This window comes from Cynocephalus volans, chromosome 14 (assembly GCF_027409185.1).
Source record: "Cynocephalus volans isolate mCynVol1 chromosome 14, mCynVol1.pri, whole genome shotgun sequence".
NCBI lineage: Eukaryota > Metazoa > Chordata > Mammalia > Dermoptera > Cynocephalidae > Cynocephalus > Cynocephalus volans.
The window spans coordinates 26,581,729-26,608,455 of record NC_084473.1 but is presented as its reverse complement, the minus strand read 5'-3'; the positions used below and the strand labels follow the sequence as shown (position 1 = coordinate 26,608,455).

Below are 26,727 nucleotides of genomic sequence, written 5' to 3'. Positions count from 1 at the left end.
TTTTGTAAAATACTAAATCATATTGAATTAACTGTTTTCTGTCTACAATAGTAGAGTCACAGGGAAAAAAAGACTGCTGACCACAGAAGGCAAGGCCAGTCTTTAGAACCAGTGAATCACTAACAGACATTGTACTTTTAAGTACCATTTATTCACCGATATATGAAGTTATTTATATACAAAGCTTTCATTAATATTGCCTGAAGAATAGGCCCTTTTTTATTCCATTTTTAGCTCGTGCTCAGGATTCCACTTCTCTTTCATTAATATGGAATTCTTTAAATTATAGAATAAAATAATAACCACGGACATTTTGAGCAGAGTGGGGTTTTTAGGCAGTTTTAAGTCTCCACAGGCCATTCATCCCTGTGGCTAGCCATACAGAAGGGCAGTGAGGGCTGTGGCTGAGAGCAGTGCCTGCTGAGCACAGCACATGCCGGCCCTGCCCCTGAAACTGAACTTGGAGACTAGAGCAGCAGCCTGTTGGGCTCCTGGCCCATGGGCCACCAACTCTCAGGTTGATAGTGTCCCTCACATGTTCTTCATGCTGGCCAACCACTGGCCAAACTAGGGGTGTGGCATTAGGTAAGTGACATTACGACATGGCTGCTGGGCACAGCCAGTTTCAGCCAAAGAACTTTATGGTCAAGTTACTTTAATGTGGCCATATTGACTCAGGGAAAATTTTTACATTAGGTTATTATAAGTAAAACATAAACTGCTTTTTTCTTTTTTAAATTATCAAGCAATATGCAAAATCAACAGCTTCACCTTATCCCCAATTCCCTCTCCTGGGGTGGAGTGGGTAGTGGGTAAAGATTTAAAATAGAGAAAGGGTTTTCAAAGATGGCTGGGGATTGCTTACAGGGTGAGGCTTAGGCCGGAATGAGATGCAGAAAAGGGGTAGGATCAGGGATGTTGGTTCTGTAGATTATTTGGTAGTATGAGACGGTATGTCTACGTTTTTCCCATGGTCCCTTTGATGCAAGTGTTGTCTCAAAACAGCTTCATCAAAATGCCCACTTCAGTACTGGTGTGACTGGCCAGCCAGAGCCCATCACAAACTCATGAAGCTGAGAATGGATGTTGAGACACAGGCTCCAGATGGAGCCATCAAACAGCCTCTATCAATATGAATCATTAGCTGACTTGGACCGAGAGCCATTTGTCACCAGTAAGGGAGCCAAATCTGTCCACGTTGCCGACCTATGAGGCAGCCTGAGCATAACAACCATGTACATGTGTGAAGATTGAGATGGCCAGAACACACTGCATCAGGCAGGGGATTTCTTTTGTCTTTGACCCAATTTTAGATCAAATCCAAGTGATGCAATTATTATGATCATCTGTACTCTTACAAATAGTTACTAAATACTTGTACTGTACCAATAAGGGAAGAATCTGGAAGCTCTGGGATGAAGCTTGGTAGAGTTTTTCTTGCTTTGTCATAATTGAAATTTAATCAATATATTGAAAATTGAAAAATCAGTGTCATTTTTAGTACTATTTATAATCTTTTAGGCAGTGAAGTGCTGCCCTGAACATATCTCAGCCCCAACTTACTTCGATTCTTCACTCGACCCCCCATTGATCCTTCTCTGTTCTCATCTATCTAAACGAAAGAAGGCTTTAGCCCCATAAACCTCATTCCAGATGGAAATACATAATTCAAGAGAAATACTGATGTCAGAGAAGAGAAGGCACACCAATTTGTGTCAGCATTTGCTGTAAATTAAAGAGGAGTACAAGGAAAGTTTAATGTAATGTAGAATTGAAATTAAAATAGAACCAATATTTAGGCAGTCCTCCACCTCTTTTTTCCTTGCTGTGACAGGAAGGATTGACTTTCTCTCAGCTTAAGAACCTAATGTAGTTCATTTCTTTCTTTTCGGCTGGGACTTTCTTTCCATAAAATATTGCATGTTTATCTCTGGCATCCAAAATTAGATCTTTTCACTTTTTCCATTCTAATCTCAACAGAAAAATCAGGGTAGAAAGAGTCAGATTTCCCCACATCTTCCACACCCTTCACGTTTGCAGCATAGAAAGGACCTCTGCCTGCTCAGCTGCCACAAATAGCTATTAATTCTTCCTTAACACTAGTTCTCTCTAATATGAGAGTCACCTGTATGGTTTCTTTCTTTTTCTAAAGCTGGAAAATAAAAGACTAATAATGAACATCTCACAATGTAATGTTGTGAAAGATATTCCTATACACATGAGAATTCTTTAGCACAAATCCGAGACTGTTCTCCCCTTTAAAATAGTCACATGGGGAAGCCTCACATTTAGTCCAAATAACCATTGTTCAGAACCTTTTTGGACTTCTTTATTTGCATTTCCTCCAGAGCTAGTGTTGTTCTTTACAGTTACCCATTATTTTCGGCCAGTGGTAGAATTCCCTTGCTTGATCCCCCACTTTAATTACTAGACTTGGTTTTAAATGATTCACTCTTTCCAGAAATAAATCCTTAGGCTAGTGGTTCTCAAAGTATGGCCTTGGACCAGCAGCGTCAGTATTACCTGGGAACTCAATGGAAATGCTAATCCCAGGCCTCACCTCAGATTTAATGGATCAGAAACTTTGGGGTGGAGCCCAGCAAACTATGTCTTAACAAGCCCTGCAGGCAATCTGATATATACTCAAGTTTGAGAACAACTGGCTTGGAGGATGAAATTTTGCCCCCATTGAGGATATTCAAAAATATGCTACAGATTTTGAAGATATTCCAAAAAAGAAGTTTCAAAATATTTTTGAGCAAAGTTGGGATACATGTATGACCTCCCCAGAGGACTGCTTTAACAGGGACTGAGCTTCAGTGGAGGAGTCCCAGTTCTGCCACTTAGCCATTTAACCTTGAGCAAGTTCTTACACTTGGTCTCTCATCTGGAAAATGAAAGATCCATCTTACCTACCTCACAGTATTGTAATGAAATTCAAATGGAATCACATCTGCAAACATACTCTGTAAACCATAAAATGCTGTGAAAAAGTAAAAGTCATGTCACTCTGCAGGCAGGAGTCTCGTAGTCCAAGATTTATGTCAGGGAAATGGGTGGGGAAAGGCCTGTATTTATCATTTTCCTGGCCAGATCCACCTTTTTTGTCTATGTAATGACTGTGGTGGATATGTCTTAGATTTTGCCATTTTAGCCCACCAATTCATCTGGTGTTAAAAGAGGAAAACCATTGCCTAATTAGTGGCTACAGGGGCTAGAAAAACATATCCATTTTCAGACATGCTGTTTTTCATAGAGGTCCCAGGAGAGCTCTGCAATGATCTGTAAGGGTGGACTGTGTTATGTGGATACTGAAGCTTTCGTGCCCAGAATTTGACCCATACCAGCATTATAAGGGTCTATACTGAAACCATCCACTTCAGCCCTATGCAAGGGAGTCTTGACCTTCAAGAAGGAAGCTAAGTGTCCATTGCCACACATCAGTCATTGCAGAGAAATGGAAAAGAAAATCCCTCAAGCAGACCAAATCTAGTTAGAAACAAAGATTTACAAACCAGACCTGTTAATGTGCCTGTGTTCCAGAAGAATGTGGGTGGATTTTTATCTTAGAGATTATCCTTTACAAACAACTTCACTATAGGAATTCTTAAACAACAAGCTACTGGTGCATTTATAATTTAATTTGAAAACTTTACAGACTCTTTAGTGAACACTTCTGGGCAGGAAGGAAGCTAAAGCTGTTGCCTCAGTGCTTATTAGGAATGAAGTTTTAGTAACAGAACAATTTAGTTCCCACTAGGCCAACGCCCACTTGACTTTTCACACAAAGTGCCAGCTAAAATCAAGAGATTAGGAATAAATGTAATTGTTTAATTATGGTTAAGTTATTGGTTAATTATAGAATTAGAATATGTACATTAGAATATTAAAATTGCTCCAAAATGTGTGCCTGTTTAACAAATCTATACAGACAGAGAGTGGTTCCCAGGCCTGGGGTAGTGGGAGTAGTGGGGAGTGCCTGTTAATGAGGATGAGGCTTGTTTTAAGGGGGAGGGGAATTTCTGAAATTCGATTGCAGTGATGGTCGCTCAAACCTGTGACTATAATAAAGAATGTAGAATGGTACACTTTAAATGGGTGAATTGTATGATATGTGAGTTATATCGCAAAGCTTCTTTTTAAAATCAAATACCTAATAAATTAGATAGCCAAGAAAAAAAATTGTGACTATTTAAAAGACAGAAATAAAAACAATATCAAAGCTTTGTTGCATATAGTTTCATACTTGATTAATATAAAATAGTGATCATTTAAATATTATATTAAGCCAGAAAATATTTGCTCTTTTAATCAGAGTATTTTAAAAGCAGGCTATCTCAACCTAATAATTGAAATTTAAATGTCAAAAAATTAAGGTGGCTGATAGTAGAAGGCAAATTCATGGACATTTTCAACATAACGACTTGTCATGTTCCCTAAATATTTATTTAGAATAAAAATCAGCAGCACTTAACACAATAATGATAAGAAAACCGGATTCACAGTGTCCTAAACTCATCTGGTTAGGGAAGGCTGGAGGGTTGAGGTTGGGGAAAGAATGTGCTTTCATCTCTATGATGTAAATATGTGCTGATAAGAGAAGATAGAAAAATTCAGATTTAGCTGTGGAACTGGGCTCTTGTGTAAGCAGCCTCATATCTCACAGTATATTTACCAGACAGACCACTCGGCCATGTCACAGGAGAGAACCTTTGCACTTTCCTGCCTTAGGAAGATGAGCCAGGCCACACTGGTTCCCATCTTGTTAAATTCCTCACTTCAGAGCTTGGGGCTTCTCCAGGGCTCACTGGTGGCCATAGATACTGTAGGTTGAGGTAAACAAGAGAGGAACTGGCTGGGAGATGTAGGAATTTCTGGCTCAGGAGCAAGAAAGCAGGGAGCTACCAACACCTGCCTAGCATGCCTTGCAATTTAGAGTTGGCTGGTTAGGACCTCTTAACATGCCAGAAGACCCTGACTGGCAGTTCCTTGGGATAAGAGGCCCTACTTCCATGTTTCTCAACCGTTTTTTCATTATCACCCCTCTCCCACTCCAGGGAGCCTTTGAAGACTTCTTTCTCTCATCATTCATCACCTCTTCCCCCATAAAATTGTAAGACCACAGATATATAGATATAAATACACTGTATATCTGTTTTTGTACTGTGGCCCTTTAATGTATAAGATTTTTTTCACACACCCCCAACCAAGAATTGATTTGCACCTCCTTAGGAGAGATACTGCCGCCGTTGAGAATGCATGGCCTAGATGGAATGAAGGCTCTAGGAAGGGCCTTTCTCCTCACTCTTTGAGTGAGAGTGACATTGAACACATGGAGAAGGTGGATCAGGTGGCCCGATGTCCATCACTAATCAGGATAGGCCCCAACCTCAGGTTCTAACAGTAATAAAGGAATGTCCTCCAGAATCCCATTGCTCCTGCACTGTCCATTCAGCCTGCCTGTCATCCTCCAGACTCTGCCACCACCTCGTCTCCCTGTGCACAGCCCTGTGCCCAGTGGCCGGCTCGCTCTGGTGAAAAGCAGAGTGCTCCACCAAAGCTGCAGTACAGTGGAGGTGCAGGGCTCTCCCTGCCAGCGGGTAACCCTCCTCCCACGCTGTCCTCCCCAGCTCTAGGCGTCTTCCCAGAAGCCTGTCTCCTTGTTCTCCCTCTGCTCCTTCTCCCCAAATGAAAGCGTGAGATTTAGCAGGCTTTCCCAGCCTGGCACGGACTGGAGAGACCTTTTCACTTTGCGCTTTGCATTGTTTAATCTCCTACTCACACGTCTCTAAAGGTCTCATAACGTCTTTCCCTCACCCCTACGGGGGAATGGACTTCAGAAACCCGGGCACACACACATGATCACTGCTAGAACTCTCTGGAGCCTGGTCTCGTAATCGAGGGTACAGGACACTGGCTTCTGCCCCTTCTCCTGGCCACCCTCATCCTACTACTCTGAGGTGGGAACATAAAGCCAGTCACAGCATAAACCCCTTGCTCTAGGATCCTATGGATCCTGCCCTAGGATGGCGAACCTCTTTGTTCCTTAAAACCATTGTCTGGCCTCTCCTGACCTAGGTCATGGGCTTTCACTTCCAGAGACTTGAGCAAAGTAAGGGGCCTCTGAGATGATACCATCTAGTCTACCCCAGCTTGGTTGAACACCCACTCTGCACCAGGCACTATGCTAGCCTTTCTATATACATTTCTAATCAGTATTTGTAATAGCCGTATAAGGTAGATTCCCATTGTACAGATAAATAAACAAACACAGAAAAGTAACTTTCCAGAGGTCACACAGCTAGCAAGTGGTGAAAGCAGAACTTAAACTCAGTTCTGTCTAACTCCAAATCATTTACTGCATTATGTCAGTTGAGAAAAACATTTTCACAGTTGTGTGAATAGAAGTAAAAATGACAAGCGGGCTTCACTGCAGGTGAAAAGGCAATGAATTTACCATTCATAAGAGATGGCAGAGCTAACAGAAGGGGTGAAGCAGAATTTAAAACCAGGTCGTTTGCTCTTCCTGTGCTGCTTTCCAGGGTTCATGACACCACATCTCCTGCCTGTCAGTGATTAACCCTTTAAAGACAAAGATAGACTTTACTTCCCAGGCCCAGCCTCCAGCAAACACGAACAGGCAGAGTCCCGTTCTTGGAAGCAGAACTACTCTGGGCTAGGTGAGAATGTCTTCAGGGCAGACCTCGTGCAATGCCCAGCTCCTAGCTGCACTAAGTTCTGACTGAATCAAGAACTGTCAGGAGGATGGGAGCTGAGGGATCAGGTGAGGAGCACACGCTGTTCCAGGAATGCCCCAAGAATGCCCTGTGGGAGGGATGACAGACATTAAAACAGACTTGTGAAAGTACTGGTTTGCCAAATTCCAGTTGATAGAAAAGCGGATGAGTTGGAAGGAATGATGGGTATTATTAGGTGTAGTTGGGAAAAAAACCCATGTGATGAAAATCCCCAAGGTAAGAACTTGTCAGGCAGCTACAACAGACCCTCCTGAGCCATGTTAAGATGCTAAAATTTTATCCTAAGAAAGATGAGAATCATTCAAAGGGCTTTAGGCATGGAAATGAGGTGGCCAGATTTGCAGCAGCATAGGGAATGGATTGGAAGGGTCCAGACCAGAAGCAGGGAGGCTAGTCAGGAAGTGAACGTGATGCTCTAGAGGTGATGTGACATGAAACAGGGCAGTGGGGGTGGGGATGGAGAGCAGAGGACAGATTTGTGGAGCATTTAGGATTTAAACTTGGCAACTGGTAATTGATTAATGGACACAGAGAATGCTTACATTTTGTAATTATGAGCATGCTAATTATCCTGATTTGATCATCACGTATTGTACACAGACAGTGGAATTCAACTCTGTACCTCACAAACACATATAATCAATTATGTTTCAATTAAAAATAAATAAACTCATCGTGGAAAGGAGGTGGCCAGATTTGATTCACTAAGCAGAGCAGGACAGGCCACCAGGCTAGCCTGAGGGGGAGCCATCTCAGCATTTGGCATCCCTCCTTGAACTGCTCTCCCCTGAAAAATTCTGACCTGGTCCAGTGTAGCCACCCAGGCTGACCCTCAAGGTGGAACCCGGTGGCCCCAGCATGGCGGTGGAAGGCAGCGGGAACCTTGCAGTTTACATTCGCTCTCTCCCCCTCTCCTGAGCCCATCACAATATTCTTTTTTAAAAAGAAGAAATAGTGCATTGACTTGTGATTTAGTCATGTTTCATCCCATTTGCTTTTCCCTGGCTCCTAAAACCACAAGCCTGGCTGAGGAATTCACATCCACAATGTAGGCTCTGAACAGCTTTGTGCAGGGAGAGGTTTTGAAAAGAAAAGAAAGCGGTATCTACTTGTCAGATGGAATGCGTTAAGACATCAGGGAGGAATGCAAGGGCTTTAACTGTTAGGGTCCCTTGGCAGTTTGGGTAATGAATCATCCAGCGTGGGTACAGATTCTTAACAAATGAAGACTCGGTGATGACATCATTCTTGCAAGATCGTCTGGGGTCTGTTGTAACCGCCTGACAAGTTCTTACCTTGGGGACTTTCATCACATGGGGTTTTTTCCCAACTACACTTAATACCCATCATTCCTTCCAACTCATCCACTTTTCTATCAACTGGAATTTGGCAAACCAGTACTTTCACAAGTCTGTTTTAATGTCTGTCATCCCTCCCACAGGGCATTCTTGGGGCATTCTTGGAACAGCGTGTGCTCCTCGCCTGATCCCTCAGCTCCCGTCCTGCTGACAGTTCTTGATTCAGTCAGCACTTAGTGCAGCTAGGGGCTGGGCATCACATGAGGTCTCAGGATATGGAGCTGATGGTGACATTCTGAAAGGATAAGAAGAGAGAATTCGAGTTCAGTTATGAGTTCAGTTCTGTCATGTTGAGTTAGAGTTGCCTGCAAGAGACATGAGCCTGCTGAGCAGGCTCGTGGGTAGTTAGATATGCACATCCATACAGGAGAGTCCGGGCTACACTACTCATTATATTCATAGCAGTTGAAACTATGTCAGTAGTTGAGACACCCAGGAAATGAAGGGGAATGAGAAGGGTAGTGGGCCCAGGACAGAACCAAAGGGAATATCACTGTCAATGGCGTGGGAGGAGGAGGGGGACCCATCATAGACACAGAGAAGGAAGGGTCAGAGTGATATAAGGGACCCAGGAGAGTCTCTTCCTGCTCTATGCTTCTTCCCTGGTCAATTTCTCAGTGCTCCTCTCCCTCCTAAACCTTCCACCTAACCCCTCTGGCTGTCCTGTTCCTCATAAACAAGTTCTTTTACATCCTAAACTCCCCATACAGTGAAATCTGCTCCTGATCCCGAAGACCATTCATTGCAGTTTCCAGCCATCCGTTCTCTAACCCCCTCTGATGTTTCCTACATCATTGAGGCTCGTGTAATTCAGTTGAGTGCCTCGACCTCCTTTCCTGGTCATTCTCTGTTTATCTAAGACTTTGGCATCTGTATCACCATTTTTCTCTCCACCCCAGTGCTACCTTCATATAGGATGACTCTAGTACCATGAGGATGAACCATAAGCAAGTCTCATAGTTCCTAGATGCCCTTGGCTCCATGAGTCTTCACCTCACTCCACCTCAGCCTCCCACTCATGATGACTTCCAGGTCATTGTTAATACCTGCCTGGAACTGCTTCAATTCCGTGGTAACAAGCCTCACATCCTACTCTCTGACCACAACCAGCTCTCTCACCTCTTCTGCATTGTTCTCACTTTCCTTAGTTCCCTCCATTTTTTCCTGGCCTTTTGGCCCCCTTCTGACCTCTCTTCCCTCCTTACCCAGGTTAGACTCTCTGTTATTCATCTGCAGTTCTCTTTCCTGAAAGCTCTGATTCCTTTGTACCCCTGCTCTCCCCCACACCTGCCCTGGACAACTTTGGTTCCCATGCTCTTCTCTGCCCTGTCCCAAGCACACAGAGGAACATGTGACCCCATAGAGAGGAGCATCACTAGGGATTCCTGGTCTTCACTGTCTCATCCCTGTCATTCTTCATCACCTCAGAAAACATAAGCCCTTCCCCTGGGGAAGTAGGAACACTTATTTGAGCAGTGGCCAAAAGCCCAATCTCTTTCCCACAAAATAGCTTCTCTACCTGCTCTGATGCTGGATACCCACACAGATGACCTTGATAAAAATCTTGACGGCCACTTGCCACCTTTTTTTACATTAGGCAAGTTATTTGACCTCCTTGAATCCAATTTCCCCACCCTTAAGATAAAGATCGCCCTGGCTTGCTGCCAGCCTCCGTGGCACTTTGTGCCCCTGTGGGTAGGCACATAGCTTGGTGAGCCGTGCATGGCCTGCAGGCCACACACAGCCCTCAGCTGGGTACTCTTGTGCAGTGCCATTTTGCATAACCATACACGTCAGCCCCAACTATGCCTACCTCCACAGGGTTCATGTGAAAAAGGTGGTAACATGCAAAGCACCCACAGAGAGCCTGATTCTGAGCAGAGCCTCAGAAAAAAAGAGCTAATGCAGACCACCTGGACTCCGATTAACATGCATGTGTGCTCTTCTGAGTGACACATTCCGCCATTTTTCAGCACTGACTGCCCAGCTCCACACGGTTTATCATTGTGCCTCTGTCTCTCACCAGAGAGCAGAGCCCTGAGAGACTGGGACATGAGCTGGGTAAGTTCAGTGAGGGAGCAGACCCACAGTCATAGTCAAGGGCTCCAGGCAGGGAAGGGGCACTGGAGGGAATGGAAGTGGGGCAGTTGGACAGAGAGGGTGGTCTGAAAGAAGAGAGAAGGGAAATGAGAAACCCATGGCAACACTGCCTCAGGTCCTAGCAGCAGAGGCTCCTAAGGGAGCCCCCCCCTCAGGTTCTCCCTTTGGCGTCATCTCAACAGCTGCTCATGAGTGTCATCCCATCCCAGCAGCCCTGCTGAGTGCCTTGACGCCTCCCCCTCTTACCCCCCCTACAAGGCTCGGGTATTCCATGGGGCACATTTTGCTGTCCTTTCATTTCACTGATATACCAACTGCCTTCACTGGTACCACAAACCAGAACTTCTCAGAAGCCAGGAGTGTGACGCCCCTAGGAAAGTGGGAATTTCAGAATGCCACATCCATTCTGTAAGAGCGGCTCTTCCTTAAGAGGAAATCATTGTGAGAAGGCAATGAATACTAACCACATGGGTATTTTTATTGAAGGAAAATGAATTAGGCCACCACCCCTTTTGGCACAAAAATAATTTTCAGTAAAGGTTAAAACCATCATGTTGTATCAATGAGAACTATTCCATTATTCAAAGAATGATTGATTGGAAGGTACTTTACTTACAGGAAAATCACAGTGATCCAATACAGCTTCAAATTTTAAAACACTTTCCATTAAAAAAAAACCATACCAATGTATAAAAATAGTTCTACTGAAGATGTGAATCAACAGCCAAGTAATTTATTAGCGTTTGAAAGCCCTGTAGTATAAATAGATTCAACAATGAGGATATCAAGTAGCTCTGGGCCATGGCAACCTACCCTCCATCCTCACTAACACAAAAGTCACGTGTAGTTCAGCAAGGGCCACCTGGGAAGCGATCACAGGAAGAGAAGAGCATGATGGAACTAGGACCATAGCTCAGGTCAACTCAAAGCACTGGGGGAGGCAGTGGGAAACACAGGGGACAGAGGTGTGGTCCCTGTCCTCCAAGAGTTTTCAAATTGTCCCAGACTGTAGGCCTGTACACAAAATGTTCAGCACAATGTACTTAGGGTCCTAAGAGAAGTACAAAAGATTATGAGATGTCAAAACAGAGAGAGATTCTTTTCGGCTCCGTGATTTGCTTCCTTTTTTCCTGCCTGCCTGCCTGCCTGCCTGCCTCCCTCCCTGCCTGCCTGCCACAAACACTTGTGGGAGGCATAATGTGAACAGAGCATGGAAATCAACTGGGTCTGGATGAAAATTGCAGCTCTGCCCTGCACTAGCTGTGTGACTCTGGACAAATGATTTAATGTCTCTGAGACTCATTTTTCTCAAGTTTCACGGGGGACCATTGTAAAGATGAAATGAGCTCAGTATTGTATGTACCTAACGCTCCCAGCTTTGCTGCCTCCTGATGCAGAGCAAAAGGTAAAGTCCACCCTTTCCTTACTCTTTCACTCCTCTGTAATGAGAAGTACTTTTCCATCCCTTTCATGCTTAAATTTCAAAGAGCTTTTCCATTGTTGGATATAATGTGACTTTTTAGATAGTATTTACTGGCCTTGTGTCTTTGACCTGATGGCCCCTATCAGCCAGGAGCCTACCCACTTCTTTGTGGTTTTGGATTCAGTGGCCCAACTGCTGCCTCTTTGTGAGGAAAAACACGGAACCCCATGCATCTCACTTGCGGTGAGAAGTTCAGGCTGGGCAGCTGCAGGTTGGTTCATCAGCAGGCATTAATTGACTCTCACTACTTTTAAGGGATCATATAACTCTGGGGAGTCGTCTGCTCCTATTGATGGTTTTTAAATATTGATTTTTGGGGCCGAGCCCGTGGCGCACTCGGTAGTGTGCGGCGCTGGGAGCGCGGCGACGCTCCCACCGCGGGTTCAGATTCTATATAGGAATGACCAGTGCACTCACTGGCTGAGCGCCGGTCACGAAAAACGACACAAAAAATAAATAAATAAATATTGATTTTTGTTTTTAATGTTAAACCGATCTTGCATTCCTGGGCTAAATTCTTCTTGGTCATGATGTATTATGATTTGAGGGTACTTCAAAAAGTTAATGGAAAGATTCATATTATCTTTTAACTCAATTTTTCCATGAACTTTTTTGAAGTTTCCTCCTATATATTATATACTCATATATAAATAATCAATTTGCTAAAAAAAAAGTTAAGGATTTTGCCTCTATATTCATGAGGAATATTGATCTGCTTTTTTTTTCTTTTCTTGTAATATCATTATCTGGTTTTGGTATCATGGTAATGCTAGCCTTAAAAAATGATTTGAGAAGCGTTCTCTTGGCTCTTCTATATCCTGGAAGAGTTTGTGTAAAAAGTTAGTATTACTTCTTACTTAAATGTTTGCAAGAATTCTTAGAGTTTTCTTTCTGGGGAAACCCCCCATTTTTAATACGGGAAGGACTTACCTTTGAAGTCTCTAACAACACTGTTTAGCATTGAGAATGGAGGGAAATTTTGTGAAAATCATTGTTGCCTAAATCATGCTTCCAGCACACACAGTTCTATCAAGTACTGTGTCTTCCTGGATTTGGCTATAATGGAAAGTAATTTAGGTGATTTCAATAGAGTGTTTTCAGATATAGGTACAATATTTTTTAAACTTTCTCTAAAATCTTGTCTGTAGCCAAGTAAATACTGCCCTGGCTAACAGGGGTGTGTAAAACTATTTTCTGTCTGTGATGCTAAAATGTTTCTCCTTAGCCTTGTGCCTCTGCTCTGGTTAGGCTGCAAGGTAAAGGTAAGGGAGACACAAGAGGTGTGTCTTACCTATTCATTAAATATTTTTATTATCTTAAATTTTTTTGGAAAAATATTATAAGCTTATAATAAATCAAACAGTATAAAAGGAAAAAAACAATATTACTGCCTTACTTTGCAAATAAGAAAACCAAATATTAACAATTTGATACCTATCCTCTATTTTTCTCTACATTCTTTAAAACACACACACACACACACACACACACACACTCAAATACGTAGGTATTTTTTGTTTTTCCTTCTTTGACTCCCATGCCCACCCCTCCAAATGGGGTCATTATGCTGAAACCTCCTTTTTTGGCTTAACTAATGGCCATTTCTCTTAACTAACGGACATAATATTTTAGCAATATGCATACATTATCGCTAACCTTTTCTTACTAATAGCTTCATACTTTTCCACAATAAGAATGTGCTGGTTTATTCATCCACTCTCCCTCCCATTTGATAGAGTCAGTTGTTTTGAGTGTTTGCCTTTGGAAAGAATGCAGCAATAAGCATCTGTACGTACATCCCTGTTACGGGAGCTTTTCCTTCTGGGAGCAGGATTGCTGAGTCAAAGGCACACACATTTCCTAGTCACTGAGCACTTTTTCATATATATATATTGTTAACTGGCCATTTACATTTCCTTTTCTGAAATGGCAGGTGTATATATTTATCCATTTTTATCTTGGATTTGTCTTTTTCCTAGCAATTTGAAGGTGTTCTTTGAATATTAGGGATACATCATATGTATTGCAAGACTATTTCACCAAACTATGCTTTTTCCATTTGGCTTTATTTACAGTGTGTTTGGACATACAATTTTTTTTAATTTTTATAAAATTAAAATCTGGGGCTTTTTTCATTATGGTTTTTCGGGTTTACTAACTTGCTTGTGGTTTCCCTGCCTGGGGTTATACAAATATCCATCTAAATTTTCATCTTATTATTTTACCATTTTAATTTATACATTTAAGCCTCTAATTTACTTGGAACTTGATTTTGCATATAATGTGAGGAGGAATCAAGACTTGGAATCTTAGAGTTTACCATAACTCTTCATATCTTGTGGCATTTTTCCATGTTTTCATAATACACCCTCCAACCAGCTCATAATTCCCCTGGCTTCAGACCTTTCTCGTGTTGTGCTTTTATGCCGTAAGCTGAGGGAGGCAGTAACCCTGTCTGTCTCTTTCTCCATTGCATCCTTCAGGAAAGACTGATAGACATTCAAAGCACCTGGGCACACAGAAAACATTTATGGAAGGAAGGAAAGAGTTGCATTAACTGTGACTCCTTGGAAAGTCTAACACTGACTGCTTTATCTGTGTAAACAAGGGGAAATGTCATTCTTCTTAAAGCCATTTGCTGTCTCGTGCACTCATTCCCTTCCTCCTCCTGTGACTTTGTTGTTTAAGGCCTCCCTTCTCTGTATAAATCTGGTTTGTTCCATAGGGACTCCCTTCTTCAAAGAAGCTTTCTTCAACCCTTTCTTAAAATCCAACAACATCTGTAAACTCTATCACACTATTTAGCATTTAATCCACAATAGATTTTACTTCTCTTCTAGTGCCCACCACTGTGCTGGGCACATAGCCCATTCAATACTTCAACTGCAACTGAAACACTCTTACATGCCAAGCCTCTTTATAAAGGCTAAAGTATAGCCTCAAGATTTGTTATGAAAGCTCTTGGATATAAAGGACTGGAAAATGACCCTAAAAGCTATCGAATACCAGAATAAGTTTTCAATTAAGATTGTGTAATCACATTTAAATTGCTTTAAACACATTTATTAGATGAACACATGACTAGGTATTGCCTTGTCTGGAGGCAGAGGTCAACAGACTTTCTTATGGTGTTTTCCATTTCCGTGGTCCCTCTATGGCCTTCACCAACTTGGACCTTTGGAGCTTCAGAGAAAATGGAAAGAAACCTGATATGTCCCTATGTTAAGGTTGAAGATAACAACTGAATGGCTTTTAACACTTTCTGCGTGCATTTTTCATGAAGAAATAGCTAATTCTAGGCCTAGGACAGGGAATATACAAGATGAGCCTGGAGCATCTTATAATACCAGAAAGTAAGAAAGCACTCAAGAACAAAAAGATGGGGATATGTCAAAGGGACACAGGAGCCAACTGAAAAGCTCCCAATGGCTAAAGCTGGAACAATTTGAGTAACAAAAGAAATAATGCAGTACTGGATTACAGCCCAAAAAATAAAATAAATATCCATGAATTCATACTGATATAAATAAGTGATTGAATAAATAAATGGGGGAGAAGAGACAAATCTCCATACGGAAGAATTCCAAACAATTTATGTAGATACTCCACTCTCAAAGAGATAGAGCGTAACTTCAGAGCAGAACTTCCCACCCCTTAAGAACACACTTTATGACTTGCTTCTAGAGTATAATATGAAAAGAGGGAGCAAAGTAAGTTTACAGTGGAGAAACCTGGCAAAGACTACTTAGCCTAGTGATCGAGGTTAACGTCATCAGTGATAAATCATGTTTATATGATGTGATGAGAATGACACTTCACCTCTGTGGTCTTCCTCCCAAAAACTATAACCACAATTTAACTATTAAAAAAAAACAGGCAATCCCAACATACATTCTACAAAATACCTGAAACCAGCCTTCTCAAAACTGTCAAAGTCATCAAAAATAAAGAATGTCTAAGAAACTGTCATAGCCTACAGGAGTCTAAGGAAACATGACAACTAAATGTAATATAGTGTCCTGGATGGGATCCTGGCACAGAAAAAGGACATTAAACAAAAGCTAGTAAAATTGGGATAAAGTATGGAGTTCAGTTAATAATATAGCAATGTTATTTCATTAGTTTTGATAAGTGTGCCACAGTAAGATGTTAAGAGAACCAAGTGTGGGGTATATGGAAAGTCTCTGTACCATCCATCCCTGTACCTTCTCTGTAAATTTAAAACTATCCTAAAATAAAAACCTTATTTAAATATTTTTAAAATATGCAATTTGGTCAACAGATTGACTACATGTTTGTCTCTACAACTGTGCTTTTAATTACAGGGTGCTGGTGACAGTTTTGTGGGAGCTTTGGCCTTCTACCTGGCTTACTACCCAAATTTGTCCTTGGAAGAAATGCTCAAGAGATCCAATTTCATCGCAGCAGTCAGCGTCCAGGCTACAGGAACACAGTCATCTTATCCATACAAAAAAGACCTTCCACTTACTCTGTTTTGACTGCTGTTAACCCCTGGAAATAAAATGTACTTGGGGGTGGCCACTCCTAGCTAACACTTACTAGAAAATGTCCTCTTCTTTCTTTTACTAAATGTAATCCTGAAGCTTTCATTTATTTATTTATAATGATTCCTTTGCTTTTCATGCATTTGCAAGAGCCAACCAGAATTAAAGATTCTACACCAGGATGTGTACAAACATTACCGCCTTCAGGGACCAGCAAACTCAATTGCCAACTAATTGTTAATGCTATATGTACACCATACAACCAGGGTTGTGGACAACAGTGTCTAGAGCCAGAGTAGAGAATGCTCAATAAGGGAAGGGGTATATGAATGGAACCTCTCAAGCACTCTTCTAACAGGGACAGCTGATATTCAGCTTTAGCTTAGTGTTGTCAAAGCTTCTGGTTTTGTTAAGTGAAACCAGAAGTTTGGATATTTATTGAAATCTTTCAATGTTTCTGTATCAGCAACTGTTTTTTTAAAAATGTAAATACCACCTATGGGCCACGTGGGTTGAAGAGACAAGTCATTTATTAAACCAGATTTTTATTAAAAAAAAAAAAAAAATGCAACCCATGAATATCACAGACCCTTCACATTGACTTAGCTAGGATCAGGTGAAAGATTTTTCTTGTAACCCAAGACCACTGTGTACAGTTTCAGCCTAAAAAGAGTCAAGATCTCACCTATTATTGCTTTTAACCAAAGCTTTAACAAAAGATGCCAGAAAACAGCTGATTGACTATAATGCCACAAGCCCCCAAGACTCAACAACTGTCTATATCTAGTTCATTTTCAGAGAGCTGCTCTTACATTTCCTCCAGAGACTCAGATTGAGACATGGGGAGGGAACACCTATGGTTTGGGGACAACATTGGTTTCTTAATGCTTGTGGCCAAGGTACACATACAAATGCTTTTAATGGGCTAGAATGTGAACCAGCAGAGCTTAAAACCCTCCTTACTTCTTTTAACCAGAAAGTTGACAAAGGAAATAACGACAGTTTTTTCAATTTATGGGAAACAATGGCCTGAAAGTATATACATCTGGGTAAGGCAGAGGTCCTTGTCTGAACATTAGGGGTTATCCATGGAATTTCCAAGATAGTTAGCTATGTGGTACCACCATGTCCAGAAGCCCTAGCACTGGTTTCTTTTATATATATATATATATATATATATATATAAAACACTTAATTTTTAATAATGGCTGTGTTTAACAACCGGCTTGCAAAATTCCTGAAAATGTAACAATTGACTTTCATGAGCCCATACAAGCTGGCTCCAGCCACCACGGGTCCTCTTTTGGAACCTATAACCAAGTACGAATGGCAGCCGTGTGTAGTTTAGGACCTGGCAACCGGACAAGTGCTAAGGGCAGGTTCAATGTACTTTTTTTTCTCCAATGTACTTCTTAAGTACTGGTACTTGTTCCTCTAGTAATTGTATCACCTCCCCAGGACACAGTCCAAAGGTGACCCCCTAGCAGTAGCTTTATGGCTTTATGGAAATACACTATAACTCCTCTTATTTTAGAAGAAAGGTCTAACGGATAAAGGAGCCCAAAACCATCCTAGAAACTGCTTTGGAGACCTGAGTCTAAGAATACAGACCCATGGCAATTTTCCTAACTATATAAGCACAAATCAAAAATAGAATTTCTCTTGGTTTCTTTTGTGTTATGAGGTTCCCTTATCATTCCTGCTCACCCCTGCCATCTCTGTTATTACATAGGCGTTTCAAGGTCACTCTGGAAACTGCCTTTTCTATGAAACAAAAGGAGGAGCAGACTGGAAACTCTTGCACAAGTCTCATTATGGAAAATTTTATTTTATTATATGAAACAATGGTTATTTTTTTAGTAATATGGTTGAATTTTTTAAATTTCAAATATTGGGGGAAAACATCACTAAGAGACAATAGCACAAGTGATTTCAATATTTTTTATTAAGGGCTATAAAAATATCCAGAAAGATAAATAAATGTGATGCAATGATATCTGTCCTTATATGAAGAACTTTCTTTCACTGCATTGTGTTTCTTCACAATTGGCCTTCAAATCACAGGAGGCAGTGATTCTGTGCTATTTCCTCTTCTTTTATTACACACTGCAGGATTTCTGAATCAGTATCCCCACCCTCAGTCTTCTCATTTATAAATCAAATTCATTTTCAATCCATTGTTTAGAGGGAGCGTATTTTTTTCTGTTCCACAAAGAGGACTTTTTTCTTCACTGTGGGGGTAGAAAAAAGGATTGTAGAAGAAAACTCAAAAGCATCACCATTTTTATTAAAAATACATATTAGACCATGAGCCGACTCTTCTTTTATTACATTATTGACATAAGGGTGGAGCTGATTTGCAAACTCAGTTCCTCAATCCCAGACGCCAGAGAAGACTGGAGAGAAAAAGGCTAGGAAAACAAGGGAGGTGCCGATAGACAATCACTGCTCCCTGGCACCCCACAAAGTCATATTTCAACCCACGTTAAATATCCACATTAAAAAATAAAATTACGGGTAAAAATGGAAACACTCAGTGTCTTCACCCAGTTCATGTCCACTCTTGCAGGAGGTAAGCAAGGACAGACCAGGAGCTGGACTCCAGAAAAAGAACTGAGCAGACCATGGAGGACAAGGCAGCCTGGCTGAAAGTAAATACACATTAAACCTCTACCTTCCCAGAAATGGTCTAATACACTCAAATACATCCTTTTTAGTTTGGAAATAGAATTAATATTATCACAAAATCTCATTATTGTAAATATTACCGAGTACGGTTCTTTGAAACAAAACCAAAACCTTTCATAGTTCCTATAATGCCCTATAGCACTCCAATAACTACACACACATACACACACACACACACACACACACACACACACACACACACACACACTTACTTCCTTAACTAATTTCTCACACACCCTTAACTAATTTCTCTTAAACAATGCACCCAAGGAAGACAGGAACTCAAAGGACTGAGACATAAAAACTCCTCACTTGTCTTCACCATGCAAAGAGATTTCAGCTTTGTTTTTCCTTCTTCTACAATCAATATGGATACTCTGTATATGAAATTCCCGAACTATCTATAATGAAGAATTACTTGGGGAGTTTATTAAAATACATTCCTACATCTCACTGCCTCCCTGCCCTTAATTCTGATTCGAGAGAGCTAGAGTTGGACTGGAAGTCTACATTTTTTAAAACCCAGACAATTCTGATGGGTAGCTGGATTTAAGATCCATTAACAAGTCAATAGAATTTCATCTATAATATGAATTTTAAAAGATACATATATACATTGTACATAAAAGATATTTTTAACATACTTCAAATTATCTAAAATGTGAGTAGAATTGATCCTCGTATGAGTCCAAGGAAAATTGTAAGATGGTAAAGAACCAAAACAGTTTCCCATCAAACAATGTTATTACTTGCAAGCCATGTTTGCACCATGTTTTTCTACATGGAACTAAAAAAATGGGTAAAAAAGGGAACTTCTCTCACTGATAAGCTATCCATGAGACCATTTAAATAACAATGACCAGGAGTAACTGATTAAAATTAGTAGAGTAAGGCTTTATTCAGGAAAATTCTTTTTTCATTCATTGCATTCATTCCTTTAATTCAAAGAATAAATATTTAAGTCCACAGAACTGTGCTAAGCAATGCAGAATTTCCAGAAGTGTAAGAAGAGTCCCTGACTGAATACATCAGTACATCATAAGGTGCCTATATGAATGCTCAGTAAACCCCACAGGGACCTAAAGATCAAAGGGGACAGGAATGATGACAGAAGGCCTCATGGAGAGGGTAAAGTTTGGCCCCTGAAGACAGAGCGGCACTTGGATGAACTAAAACAGGGATGGGCAGCTGGTGTACAGGAATAGTGGCAGGAGGAAGGAATGACAGTGGATCTCCATGGCCTTGACTGAAGCTGACCACAAGGGAAGGTCCCGATTTTTTTTAAAATGAAAGAAAGAAAAGTTTTAGGAAGATTAAGTTTGCTCCATGTAATAGAAAGAACAGGCACTTGGAGTTAGGACGGGTTCAAACCTTGACTCCACCACTTATCAGCTGTGAATCCCTGGGCAAATTTCTCAAATTTCCTTCCCTGTGAAAGATATAACTCCATTCCTTACAGGACCATTGCCAGATACACAGTGAGAACTCAATACATGTTCATCGAGTTGAAATGACACACTGCTACCAACAATCATAAACATAAATTTAATTTTCTGTCAAAATTATTTACTGCTTAATTCATAGAAGAACGAATCTGTCAAGTTCTTTCCCTACATCTAACCTAAATCTATTGTTTCAATTAAAGTCTATATTGTCTTGTTTACTCATCCAAGGAATTAAAACTGACAAGTTTTCATTCTCTTTATGATAAATCTTCATATATTTAACAAAGTGTAATAAGCTTATGCCTCAGCCTTTAACCTTTTCTCCTTGGAAATTATCATCTAGTTTTATAAGAGGAAAAGGAGTCTGAAAGGACAGAAGCATACGCCACTGGTTCTTGCCATAGAGTGTACTATGAGATGCACAAATTACTGGGAATTTTTCCATGTTTCCTACCTGATTTCCTTCATAAAGCAGACTAACAAAACATTATCCTCAAACTAACTTTACTCATTGCTGTAAAATATGCTTAGAGAACTGCCAAGCTATTTGGTACCCTGGGCAATGGGGCAGGCCCCAAGGCAAACATCTTCATCTCAAAACCCTGGAGGGTATTCAGTAGGTGGGCAGAAAGCCAGGCAGTCTGCTATCCCAGAACATTCTCTCCTTCAAAAAAGACAGTTTTGCTGTCAAGGCTCAGACCATTCCTTATCAGAAAAGTTCTGTCTGTTTGAAATTTACACATGAATCGTTTCTCCCACTTAAGTTTATAATCAGAATTCTTTATGGTTGTATTCTTTCCCAATCTCAAAACTTAAAATCACTGGTTAGAGTACAGTGTTATAACACCAAGGTCAAGGGTTCAGATCCCCATACCTGCCAGCCACCAAAAAAAAAAAAAAAATCAATCTGACAAATAGTAAGTTCCTAATACTTCCATACTAAGGATGAAAATTCTAATACATTTTCATACTTAAAATATCAGTTTATTCAATTAACATTTATTAATTAGTGTGTACAAGTTTATAAAAATAAACTCTAAAGGAGTTAAAATGGTAGAAAAACAATTACTTTTGTGTAGAGGTCAACACTGAGTTTTGCCAGCCGATACAAAGAACACCACACAGACCCAACATCAAACCTTATCATTCTAATAATTTTTAAATTCATCAGGTACAAACCTAGAATTCCCCTTTTATTATTTTATTATGACAATGAATGACCAGAAATTTGAACACCATAAAAACGAGGAATTTTATTTCCGTTAAATACAACTCAAGCAACAGTAAGCAGACAACTGTGCTTCTCAGAGCCTTAAAAATGCCTCCTCATGTTTATATCGCCCTTATCTTATTAAGAAGCAATTATAAAGGGCACAAAAATGAAATGAACAGCCAGAGTTCTAAAATAAAAGATTTGTTTGTTGGCTTATTTTGCATAAATCTGCACATAAAATCCAGAAATAGGATGGGCTTCCACCAACAGCAATCAGGTGTTGACTCTATTTTGTTTGGAAGCAGACAATCTGGCCTTGGGAACACTTGTCTCTTTTAGACAAACACTTCTCTCTACTGAGACCATTTAAAGTTACCATTTCTTATGGCATTTTTGGTGGACAGCACAAAACGGAAAATCAAATTTCCTATCCTCCTGTGCTAATATATAGACACCGTACTCCTTTAACTCATATCTGGACCCAATAACTTGCCACTGTGGGACAGATGATCAATCCCAGGAAACCAAACCCTCCCCTTCTCAAGACACTTCTCTTTCTGGTTCCAGAACACTATCACCTATTCTCTTTATGTGGCTGCTTTCTCACCTTCAGGTCTTTGGTTAACTATTGATGGAGTTTGGATGTGTTGTACCCTCCAAAACTCATGTGGAAATTTGATCTCCAATGTGGCAGTGTTGGAAACTGATTGAGTCATGGGGGCGGATCCCTCATGAATGGATTAATGCTTTTCCTGGGGGAGGGGGGCTTAATGAGTGAGTTCTCGCTCTATTAGTTCCCACGAGAGCTCATTGCTTAAAGAGACCCTGACACCTTCTCTCTCTCTCTCTCTCTCTCTCTCTCTCTCTCTCTCTCTCTCTCTCTCTCTCTCTCTCTCTCTCTCTCTCTCTCCTCTCCTCTCCTCTCTCTCTCTCTCTCTCTCTCTCTCTCTCTCTCTCTCTCTCTCTCTCTCTCTCTCTCTCTCTCTCTCTCTCTCTCTCTCTCTCTCTCTCTCTCTCTCTCTCTCTCTCTCTCTCTCTCTCTCTCTCTCTCGCTTCCTCTCTCTCGCTTCCTCTCGCCATGTGATCTGCTTGTACCCGCCGGCTCCCTACCACTTTCCGCCATGAGTAGAAGCAGCCTGAGGCCCACTCCAGATGCAGCTGTCCCAGAATCATAAGCCAAAAGAACGTCTCTTAACTTTATAAATTACCCAGTCTCAGGTATTTCTGTTATAGCAACACAAAACGGACTAAAACAACTATCCCTTCCTAGAGACTTTCCCTGGTCTATCTTAAGTAAGTCTCCTAACCTCCCCCCAACTTCATCCTACATCTCAGCATCCTGATTGTTTCTCTCATGGTATTTATCATAATTTGTCATTTTTTCTCTCCCTCTCAAACCAGACTGTAAGTGCCAAGAGCACAGGAACTGACTCTGTCTTGCGTCCTGGTGTATCCCAGCAGCAACCAGGATAGTAACTAGCACCATAATAAACATTCAGTATATATTTGCTGAAAGAATGCTACTGTGTCAAAGGTGCCACAAACTGCCAGAGATGTTCAGTCTGGAAAGGGGCAACAAGCCTTGAAAGCATTTGAATCAACTGTGCAGTAACTTCTCTGAATCTTACCAATTGGATCATAATGCAAGAGAGTCAGTTTCTCCCGTAGTCGGCCTCTCTTGGCGTTGAAGCAGAAACCTGTCCCAGCTTGGCTCATCATTTTTACTAGAATGGTTCTAAGATTAAAAAGCAAGCTGTTAGAAGCTGAGGAAACAGACTAAAATCAGTCATGGGGGGATGGCACATTTTGAGAACCTTGAAGAGTAGTATTAGATGTCCGACATCACTTGGCCCAAAGAAAGTTCAGTTCTAAGGCAGGCTACATTTCCCATAAAACACAATCTCAATGGTTTCAAATCCCAAGGTTTATTCCATTATACAGAGTGACTTGGCAATGTCTAACCAAAGCAATAAGAACAATCAAGCCACATTGTGGGACTAGCCTCAGACACCCAACCCCTCATGAGGAGCAGAAGTCAGGAGGGGGAAAATACAAAAGTACTGGTAACCACAGATGGCTACTCAGGAAACTGTAAAGATGTCTGTCTCAGAAGAGCCCTCTCTTTCACGGCATGAGTGATAAAGAGTACAATCAGGAAGGGACAAAATAAAAAGATTCAAGCTCTTAGACTGCTAATGTGCAAAACCTTGTGCCCCTTCATATTTCATCTACGTTACAATCTTCCAAAGCATAAAGTCCATGACTGCCTCACTGGACATTTTAATACCTGTACTGTTCGTTACTTTTTCATGTGTCTCATCTCTCCATCTAGACCATGTGATTTTATTTCTTGTATTATTCCAAAACAAACCTGAAGCACCTAAGACTATATTACACATCACTGCATTGCTTTCAACGTTCAGCACAGTGCCTCATACATAAGAAGCGTAAAATATTTATTTGCTGATTAAGATAGGCAATAATTGGTTATTCATTCAACAAAGATTCAATAAATAACTACTAAGTGCTCTTAATTTCTTACTCTGTAGAAAGCACTATGGGAAATACAAAGCTCCATTAAAGCTGTGTCTGTGTCCTCTAGAAGCTCAGCTAACAGTACAGTATGGAAGGTGAGCTGGTACATGAGGTCTATAAGGCAAGAAATACATGACAAATGTCTCAAGAAGTGTACAAAGAACATGACAGCCAGGAAATGCCTCCGAAGAAACCAAAGGCATGAGATTCCTACAGAATCTGGTGGTAGGGAATTCTGACATAAATAACTCGACTGTGGGAAAAGCTATGTGAATCAATAAAGGATACAGGCGGGGGAGACACTAACATACCTGTTTTTCATTACCTTTAATCCAAAAAACCTACTTTTAACAATTTCTGATGTCTTGGGTTGTAAGCAAAAGCTGCTTTAGAATTTTCCTACTTTTAACACAGAAAATCTTCATTGTCTACAAAATTTACTTTGAAACACCAGTTTGGTATTTATAGTCTCTGATATAGCATGGAATCTTTAATCTTTGCTATTTTAGAAATGCTCATACCATGAACACAAAGGATTACAAAACTCATTAAAATAGACTCTATGAATTAGTCAAATCATAGCTTGTTCTGCTAGATTCCTGTAGTGGGCTCCAGACAAATGGCCTTTGGTTCTCAATTTGAGGAAACAGAAATATGGTGATACTCCAAATAGAGCACAGTCCAGTGATTTGTTTAGGAACAAGACAGTGAGCTCATAAATCCTGGGACTAGAAAAGACAGCAAGAGCTCATTCAAGCGAAGTACTTGAATGCTCGCCGAGGTAGCTCAGTTGGGCAGGAGAAAATATTTTTTGAAAGAGTTCTAGGACAAAATAGTTCATCGACTAAGTAATCCTCAAACTAACTTTTGGGAAATCGAGGCCAAATGCTTAGTTTAATGGAAGGATGTACTGGTAGCAGTTGGACTAACAAATCTAACGTTAAAGTTTTAAAAAAGAAAAACCTTTACTTACTTTGACTTGCTCTTCGCAACTTTTTTGTAGAGACGAGAGGTTGGAAGAGAAAACAAAAATACAAATGTATTATCTTTCTTACGCAAAATTCATATAAATTTCAGTAGTAACCAAAAACATTTTAACTCATGAGGTATGCCATGAGTTATCACTCAAGTAACTATACCCTAGATATTAGGGATCCCGTTAGGATTTTATAGAAGGAAGATACAAAGAGCCAAACAGACCAACACAATTCTGGATGTAACACTGCACAATCTCATTTCGGTCGGACTGGCTACCTTTTAAATCTTTCTAAAGTAATATGTGCTCCATTTTTTCCCCTTCTAAAATGCAAATATTTGCACTAGAACAAGCCTCTTGTTTGAGAAGTTGACCTCTGCAAACTGCAACAACCATCATATCGGATGGAGAAGGGAAACTAAATGTAACCAGGAAGTCAGCCAGGTGCAGGCCCGAGCACTGACTGGGGAGCCAGGGGCCTTCTTCCACTGCCCAGCCGTATTTTCTCGGGCAATTCACTGCCCCTCTCGGGAGCGGTTTCCTCATCTTTAGAGTTCGAATTGGGGGGGGCTAGACATTGAGCTCCTTCCCAATTCGGACGTCCGGTGATCGTGACACACCCCCACGGAGGGCAGCGGGAGAGCACCCCCCGACTCCCGCCCGGGCCCAGCCGCCGGTGCGAACAGCAAGTGCATCCAGACCAGGGCCGCGAGGCGCCAGGAGCCCGCTCGCCCGCGCAGGGAGGCGCGCCGCGGGGCATGCCGGACGCTGTAGTCCTGAGCGCCTGCGGAGTCCGCAGCGGCAGCTTCCCCGCCGGTTCGCAAGCCCTGCCCGCATCATCCCGGGGACTGCCTGTCACGGGCCCCCCACCTCGCCGTAGCCCCTGCCGTCACTTCCAGCCCCACTTACAGGAGACCACGGAGAGGAACATGACGACCGCAACTGTACGGTCTCCGTAACCGGCCCAAAGGCCCCAATAAACAACTGCTTCCGGAGCACGGGCCGGTTCCGGAAGAAAACGTCTGGGAGTTGCCCGAAACCACGCCCCTCTACCCCGCCCCCGACCCCACCCTCACCCCTCTCTGCAAAGCGTCTGGCTCATAACTGTGTTCTTTACACCGACTGTGTTTTGCTTTCGCCATGGTGGAGGTTGCAATCCCCTTCCCTGTGGAAGGGGACTTGGGTGGTGCTCGGGGTTCGCGCCCCAGGCCCTGACTCCTACTTCTGAGCTCAAGTTAGGTGCTTTCCATACTCGTTTCACTAAATAATCGCAACCTCCTGCATTAGAGCCAGAGGAACTCTATGTCGCACCTTAGCCGCTCCAAACTATCAGGCCCCCGCATATTTCCTTAAAACATTGCCTCCTTTTGAAAAGTCTCCCACGACCCAACTCCATCTGCGCCTGGCTAAGGCCTACTCAGAGTTCTAGGTGTCCCCAGTACTGTATCTGTTGGATCTCTAGGACGGCAGGACCCTGTGCCTCTCGTTAACTGCTGCATACAAACAGCTAGCACAGTGCCTGACTATAGGGGCCGAATAGCTGCGATTGGAAGCACTAACCTTGCTTAATACCCCAAAACTCTAAGTGGAGAGTCAGAATTTAAACGCAGATCTTGTCTGATTTCAAAGACTCGTGCCTTTCCCATTAAAGATTGGGACTCACCAC

General features: G+C 41.6%; 2 protein-coding genes across 3 annotated transcripts in view; one reads left to right on the top strand and one right to left on the bottom strand.

Annotated features, from left to right (window-relative positions):
• Positions 1-16,206, top strand: part of RBKS (ribokinase) — a 106,109-nt gene extending 89,903 nt beyond the window's left edge. The window contains exon 8 of the mRNA XM_063078747.1: positions 16,025-16,206. Within this exon, the coding sequence (XP_062934817.1) occupies positions 16,025-16,198 (174 nt within the window). The 3' untranslated portion in view covers positions 16,199-16,206. The remainder of the gene's footprint in view (positions 1-16,024) is intronic.
• Positions 16,207-18,257: 2,051 nt separating this feature from the next.
• On the bottom strand, positions 18,258-26,049 carry MRPL33 (mitochondrial ribosomal protein L33). Of its 2 annotated transcripts, none has more exons than XM_063078474.1 (4): positions 25,971-26,049; positions 25,059-25,077; positions 23,179-23,285; positions 18,258-18,435 (listed from the first exon to the last, which is right to left on the bottom strand). In XM_063078474.1, the coding sequence occupies exons 1-4, from the start codon at positions 25,990-25,992 to the stop codon at positions 18,386-18,388; spliced, it is 198 nt and encodes a 65-aa protein (XP_062934544.1). In that variant the 5' UTR covers positions 25,993-26,049; the 3' UTR covers positions 18,258-18,385. The 2 variants fall into 2 exon arrangements, with proteins under 2 accessions (XP_062934544.1, XP_062934543.1); XM_063078473.1 differs by lacking the exon at positions 25,971-26,049 and adding an exon at positions 25,526-25,792.
• Between the last annotated feature and the right edge of the window lie 678 nt (positions 26,050-26,727).

Excerpts from the sequence above, each read along its gene's own strand:
- MRPL33 (XM_063078473.1), bottom strand. The coding sequence starts at position 25,607 with ATGAGGAAACCGCTCCCGAGAGGGGCAGTGAATTGCCCGAGAAAATAC. Across the intron at positions 18,436-23,178 it reads CTTGCATTATGATCCAATTG|TGAAGAAAAAAGTCCTCTTT; the intron begins GTAAGATTCAGA and ends CTACCCCCACAG.